Consider the following 7,101-nt stretch of genomic DNA (forward strand, 5'->3'; position numbering starts at 1 on the left):
CTGTCTTCTTTGGTGCAATATCCCCAGCAACTACGTCACACCCTCAATAGACTCTCAACAAATATTTGTTGAATGACTTTGAAGATTTCAGATTCATCATTTGTTGTCTCTGAAGCGAATGTTCATTCAGTAGGATATGAGGCAAGGGGGCCACAGGGAGGAGCATTATGCAAGATATGAGGTGGGAGGAAGCCAGCCTGAAAGCTTTCTGTGAGCTAAAGGGCCGACTCTCAGATGTTAAGGTAGAATCCCAGCTGCTTTCCAGCTGTATGTTGATTCAACCACTGGCTTGTCAGGTTCTGTGAGAAACCATCTCACCAAGTGGTACTTCTGTCTGGCAACCAGTAGATGGGGCAGTGTCATAACAAAAAAAAAAAAAAAGCAAAAAAAAAAAAAAGCAGTCTTTCCTACAGTGGGGTGTCTGACCGCTTCCCCAGCTGACTGCTGAAGTTCTGTTCAGGAAATGCCCTTCGTCTCAGATCTGTGGTGTGGGCTCATAGGCGGTGCCACAAACTTTCCCAACAAAATGAAGCCTCAGTGTGACTTGTGCTTTCTGAAGGGCGGCCAGCTTCTCCAAAGGGTGAGGTGGGCCCCGGAGGCTGGCCCAGGCTCCGAGGAGACAGCTTGGTCCTCCTCCTGGGTCTGTGAGCACAGGCACAGAGCGTGACTCACACAGGAGTGTTCCCATTTGTCCAGAATCTTTCAGTCCTCCCAAGGTTGAAAATAAGCCGATTAAGAAGGTAGTCCAGCCCTGGCTCATTGTTTGGGCGTTGTCCCATGCACTGAAAGGTTGCCAGTTCAATTCCTCGTCAGGGCACATGCCCCTGTTGCAGGCTCAGTCCCCGTTGGGGCGGGGGGAGGAAGGGGTAAGGGAAGGGGGCAGCGTGAGGGCGGTGTAGGAGGCAGCTGATTGATGTACCTTTTTTTAAAGTATATTTTATTGAGTTTTTAAAAATATATTTTAAAGAGAGGAAGGGAGAGGGATAGAGAGTTAGAAACATTGATGGGAGAGAAACATCAATCAGCTGCCTCTTGCACTCCTCCTACTGGGGATGTGCCCGCAACCAATGTACATGACCTTGACCGGAATCAAACCTGGGACCTTTCAGTCTGCAGGCTGATGCTCTATCCACTGAGCCAAACCAATTAGGGCTGATTAATATTTCTCTCCCTCTTCTTCCTCTTTCTCTAAAAATCAATACAAATATTAAATGATTCTTGTCAAGGGAGTCATTTATGGCCCATTAAAAAAAATTAAAAAGGAAGTTAGTCCAGGTGCGGTGGAGACCAGTCCACAGGAATAGTTCTGTGGGCCTATTTGCCTGTGTGCCTGGGACTGACACTGGCTGCTGCTGGAGAGCCTGGCCTGACAGTGGAAACTTCCCTGCCACTGGTTTCCCTGCCTCTGCGTGAAGCCCATGGTGCTACCCCTCGCAGATGCTGAGGCCAACCTCAGCTCCCACCACCTGCCCCACACTCTCCTCCCCAAACCCTCCTGACCCTTGGACCTCTAAGCAGTTTGGAAATATTAACTGCTTGAATGTGACATCTGTTCTTTACGGACCAGTTAAAGGTTAATTTGGTGTGTTTTAAATGGAAGTTTTTGTTTGGAGTGCCTATGTCATTGCCACTGCAAGATATTCTGGAAATTTGAGCCAAAGAATGAATTAACTTTGGCTTAAATGGCTTATTATAATCCTAACTATCTCATTCCTACACCATTGGTACCCCTCCAATTAACCCATTGGTGCTACTGAGCAGGAAGACATCACAGCATCACAGTTCTGATCTAACGACAGCCTGGGGCCAGTCAGCCATTCCTTCCCGAAGAGACAAGGAGGGCCCAAAAAGCATGATCAAGAGCCTTTCTTCTTTGATCAGGAAATCTTCTTCTTTCATTGTTCCAATAGTTAAACTCCATCCTAATCTGCACATGTACATGAATTTTCATGTTCTATAATTTTGCTGTCATTTATATCCTCCAAACCCTTTAATTCCTACCTGCATGAAGAAATCCTCTTTATCCTTCACACATTTCCGCCTCTGTGGAGCCTTCTCTGATTCTCCTAGTCGTAATGAACCTTTTCTTCCAGTTTTGGGTTTTTTCTCGGGCCCAACTCTGTCTTCTTATTCACATGCATGTCTCATTCATTAATTCAACAATTAGGCAGTGCCCATTGGTGCCAGGCACTGGGGACACCGGGTGCTCTCACAGAGCCTACAAACCCAGAGTTGAGTGGACTTCACATCCTTCATTGGACTGGGAGCTTCTTGGAGACAGGAATTGGGTCTGCAAGGGACTAGGTCAGGGACTGGCACCAAAAGGTACTCAGAAGTTAGTTAAATTGAAACTCAACGCCAGTGACTCTGAGAAAACTGAATTAGAGTTTAAAAAAAGGTTAAACGTTAACAGAAGTAGAAGGCCAGGACTCCCCAGGAGGGCTCTGTGGTTCTGAAATCTGGCTCGGAAGCCAGAGACGTCCACAGTCCCCTGGTGGGCTGGGCCTGTGGCGTGGGGACTGCACTGTCCTCCTCTAGGATGAATTTGGAAGTTTGACACAGGATCATCTGGGTGTGTATCACACATTACAGCCAGAAGTGTTTTATTCTTTTTGGTTTGAGAAGACCATAGAGGCAAGCAGGTTGTTTCAAAGGCCCAGAAATGAGTTACTAGCCAAAGGTCAAGCTGGTCAGATTAAAGTTGCATTGTCTAGTTGGCACATAAGAAAAGCATGATTCATGTGATTATCATTCCCAGTGCAGGGTGACTTGACATTATTTGACACTCAAATAAAAACATCATTTGAATTTTTACTGGGAATTATCATCCAAACTGTGTCAGTGATGTAATAAAATAGAATGACTGGTTTGTCAAAGTAAATTGAGTTCTGATCACACGTAAGCATGTCTTGGAAACTGTGTATATCTCAGAAAACAGATACTCTGAAACATGACAGCAGCAGGGGGCGCTGCTGGGGTTAGAGGCAGGTAGCACCTTATTTATAGACTTGTACACTATATTGTTATCTCCAGTCATCTCACTGTTACCTATGGAGAAAGGCTCCAAGATAGTGAAAAACGAGTCTTGGCGGCTTTTTTTTGCCCCTCTCTATTTTCTTTAGTAGAATACAATTCTGAAGAAAAAAAAAATTAAACAGCATCCAGTCACTCTCAGCTGCCATGTAATGAAAACCACTATTTCCCCCAACCTTGCTGCATAGTAGGCTATAGTATAAAATCCCACCTTCTACCACCTCCTCAAGTTTCGATGGAGAAATTGATTCAGGGAGTTGCAATTCATCCTGGGGGTGGAGCGTCAGAAATCAAGTTGCTTTTCCTGAGGGGGGACCCCGGTCTTGGCGCTCCCTGTAGATCAAAGAGATGCTGGGAAATTTGGGGTGTCATTGCTGGATGAGACTGGTCTCCCCATCCCCTCAATCGATGAGCGCAACCAGGTCCCTTTAAGAGACTAGGAACCCGCAGGGCGTCGGAGACCCAGCGGATAGGCTTCCCTGCTCCTCCCCTGTCCCCGCGCGGCAAATGGTTTGCGCCGGCCTATATTTACCCGAGATCTTCCTCCCGGACGGCAAGGATGTGAGGCTGGCGAGCCGGCCAGCGCTCCCAGTACCCGAGGGGTCGCGCAGCAAAGGCGGGTAGCAGACGGAGGGGAGACCGGGAGCGGAGTTGGACACTCCCCGGAGGGAAGACATGAGGTAGCGACCATTCCCGGAGCCCACCATGCGCGCGCCCCGCCTGCGGAGCCCCGCGCTGCCCCGGCCGAGCCAGCCCGGACGGTGAGCCGGCCGAGCCCGATCCCCCGCGCCCGGCTGGAGCCAAGATGCAGTGAGAGCCTAGAGCCGGACTGCTGCGCCGGGCCCGCCGCGGCCAGCTGGACCCGCCATCCCACCGCAGTTGGGGGCAAAGCGACTGATTCTGGGACCAGCCCGGCGGAGGGGCAGCCTGCCTCCAGCACCCCGTGGGGGTGGGGAGCACCGGCCCCCGGCCTTACTCGCTGTTGCTGCTGCTGAGTTTCCGAGGTTGCTGGCCCCAGCCTTGAGAACGGTGTCAGTGAGAGGGGGCCCTTTCCAGCTTCGCCGAGGAGTTCCTGCGTTATTCTCCAACCATCTCGGCTGCTTTGACTTGGGGTCCCTCTTATTATTTATTTGCAGGAGCGCATCTCTCTCTCTCTCTCTCTCTCTCTCTCTCTCTCTCTCTCTCTCTCTCTCTCTCTCTCTCTCATATTTAACATTTCACTCTCATTCGGTCTTTTTTCTCATTTTGCTTCCCTAAGACTGCCTCCTTCTTTGCCCAGCCTGGGGTCTTTGCCCAGGCTGGAGTGTGCGTTTTTCCACACTCGCAACTGAATATTTTTTTCTCCTTAAAAAAAAAAAAAAAAAAATCTGCCCCTGGCTCCTGCAGGGTTCTCTAGCACTACAACCCCTACCACCGGACCACTTCCAGCAGAGTTTTAATTTTCGGTCTTGCCCGGGGCCGAGCCCGGCCTAGGCGGGTGGTGGCTCCGCTGGGCTCGCCCTCAGCGCTCGGCCGCCGCCGCCGCCCAGCTGCGCGGGGGCGCCCTCCGGAGATGCTGCCGTGGAAGAAACACAAGTTCGAGCTGCACGCCGAGGCGCCGCCGAGGCAGGCGTCCAAGCCCAAGGGCTACGCGGTGAGCCTGCACTACTCGGCGCTCAGCTCGCTGGCGCGGGCGTGCCCCGAGGGCGCGCTCAGCCGGGTGGGCAGCATGTTCCGCTCCAAGCGCAAGAAGCTGCACATCACCAGCGAGGACCCCACGTACACCGTGCTCTACCTGGGCAACGCCACCACCATCCAGGCGCGCGGCGACGGCTGCACCGACCTCGCGGTGGGCAAGATCTGGAGCAAGAGCGAGGCGGGCCGCCAGGGCACCAAGATGAAGCTGACGGTGAGCGCGCAGGGCATCCGCATGGTGCACGCCGAGGAGCGCGCGCTGCGCCGCCCGGGCCACCTCTACCTGCTGCACCGCGTCACCTACTGCGTGGCGGACGCGCGGCTGCCCAAGGTCTTCGCCTGGGTGTACCGGCACGAGCTCAAGCACAAGGCGGTGATGCTGCGCTGCCACGCGGTGCTGGTGTCCAAGCCCGAGAAGGCGCAGGCCATGGCCCTGCTGCTCTACCAGACGTCGGCCAACGCGCTGGCGGAGTTTAAACGGCTCAAGCGGCGGGACGACGCGCGCCACCAGCAGCAGGAGCTGGTGGGCGCGCACACCATCCCGCTGGTGCCGCTGCGCAAGCTGCTCCTGCACGGGCCCTGCTGCTACAAGCCGCCGGTGGAGCGCAGCCGCAGCGCGCCCAAGCTCGGCTCCATCACGGAGGACCTGGTCGGCGAACAGCAGGAGGAGGAGGAGGAGGGGGAGGAGCTGCAGGAGGAAGAGGAAGAGGAGCACCCCGGGAACTGCCTGGAGGAGGAGGAGGAGGAGGATCGTGCCAGGCAGAGGGATCCGGCCGAGGAAGAGGCCGAGGCGCAGCGGGCGCTGGTGGTGGCCATGCACTTCGAATGCGGGGACTTGCTGGACACGTTGGAGAGCGGCCGGGAGGAGGCGCTGGCGGGCAGCGGGGTCTCGTTGGGTCCCGGGGCTGGGCCGCCACCGCCTTTGCTGCTGGGTGGCTCCTCCGACGTGAAGGCCGAGCTGTCGCAGCTCATTAACGACCTGGGCGAGCTCAGCTTCGGCAACGACGTGCGGAGCCTGCAGGCTGACCTGCGGGTGACGCGCCTGCTGTCTGGTGAGAGCACCGGCAGCGAGAGCTCCATAGAAGGCGGGGGCCCAGATGCCACCTCTGCCCCCGCCGCCGGGGACCAGTCTGGCCCTACGGACCGCGCCAGCCCAGACGAGCCGCGCTCGGGCTAAGCTCCCCGCCGGGCTAAGCTCCCCGCCGCAACCTTCTGTGCGCGCCCCGGCGCCCCACTGTGACTCCCTAACAGCCTCCTCGACAGCTCCCTACCTAGCCCTGACCCCCCTGCTTGCGTCCAGGAAAGGGAAAAATGGGACACTGAAGGCCCAGAGTTCCTGCTCCTCTCCCTGAACACATTTGGCTCTGGTTTAAGTGGAGCTCAGGTTGCCTATGGAGATACGGCTGGATGTGTGGGGATGGGGTGGTGAAACCCTAAAAGGAAGGAGAGAGGCAGCCCCTTGGGGTCAGGGGTGAGGGAACTGCCTGCTGAACTTAGCAAAAGTCCCGAAGGCAGGCGTCAGGTGCCCGCCGGCCAGTTTCCTGTTTGTGGGGCAGTTGGGGCCTCCGGAGGAGGGGTTAACTTCCTCCCCACCCCTCAACCGGGAGCAGCCTAGCATTGTCATCGGCATATCATTGAACAGAAAAAGGAATTGACTCTCACAATGTTTGGGGCTGTTTTTGTGCCGCCTCTTTGCCTCCAGTCTTGGTGGAGAGCTTGGGTTGTTTACCTCAGACTAAGACCCTTGAAATTCTGCCAAATTCCTCAAATATTTGTTTGGGGAGGGGAGGGGAAGAGGAGAGGAAAATGAAAGAAAGTTGCATTTTGTTTACAGTTAAAGACATCTAATATCTTTAAAAAAAAAAAAAAAGGAGTTTTCCTTTAGAAACACACACACACACCTTCATCCTGCTCAAAAGATCTCACTCCATGATACTGTGTAAAATATTTTTGCACTGTTGTGAAGTATTTTTGACATCTTTTTATGTACATAACTGTTCTCGGAGCTGGATGTTTATATATCTTTTGCTGTGCAAAAGGGACATGTAAAATGTTGTTCAGTTGTATATACAGAAACGTGTATAAAAACATTTTGTTATTTTTGAAGGGTAGCACTGCTCTGGTTCTGTTTGCCCGCCAGTGGGAAGAGAATAAAGAGGAAAATTGAACAGAACAGGTGAGCGTCTGGAACTGCTGCTGAGCGTGCTTGGGGGGAGGGGGAGGGGGAGGAGAGGGTGTGTCCGTCCACAGGATGGTGTGGGCAGACATTGTTTGGCCTCTGCCTTTGGCCTCTGCCTTGCTTGAAGGTGGTTAGGGGAGGGAGACCCACTTTATCCAAAGCCTGGGGCCTCTCTGGCCCTTTGCCACGCTGGGTACTGCGGCTGGGGACAGCCC

The 7,101-nt window shown here is 54.0% G+C and overlaps 1 protein-coding gene across 1 annotated transcript; it reads left to right on the forward strand.

Annotated features, from left to right (window-relative positions):
* The first annotated feature begins 3,594 nt into the window (after window positions 1–3,594).
* FAM43A (family with sequence similarity 43 member A) lies at window positions 3,595–6,880 on the forward strand. The gene has a single exon (XM_084872275.1). The coding sequence runs from the start codon at window positions 4,586–4,588 to the stop codon at window positions 5,882–5,884; it is 1,299 nt and encodes a 432-aa protein (XP_084728401.1). The 5' UTR covers window positions 3,595–4,585; the 3' UTR covers window positions 5,885–6,880.
* The last annotated feature ends 221 nt before the right edge of the window (window positions 6,881–7,101 follow it).

The sequence above is a fragment of the Pipistrellus hanaki genome, assembly GCF_964339955.1.
Source record: "Pipistrellus hanaki genome assembly, chromosome: 2".
Classification (NCBI taxonomy): Eukaryota; Metazoa; Chordata; class Mammalia; order Chiroptera; family Vespertilionidae; genus Pipistrellus; species Pipistrellus hanaki.

Coding starts and splice junctions, on each gene's coding strand:
- FAM43A (XM_084872275.1), top strand. CDS start 4,586: ATGCTGCCGTGGAAGAAACACAAGTTCGAGCTGCACGCCGAGGCGCCG.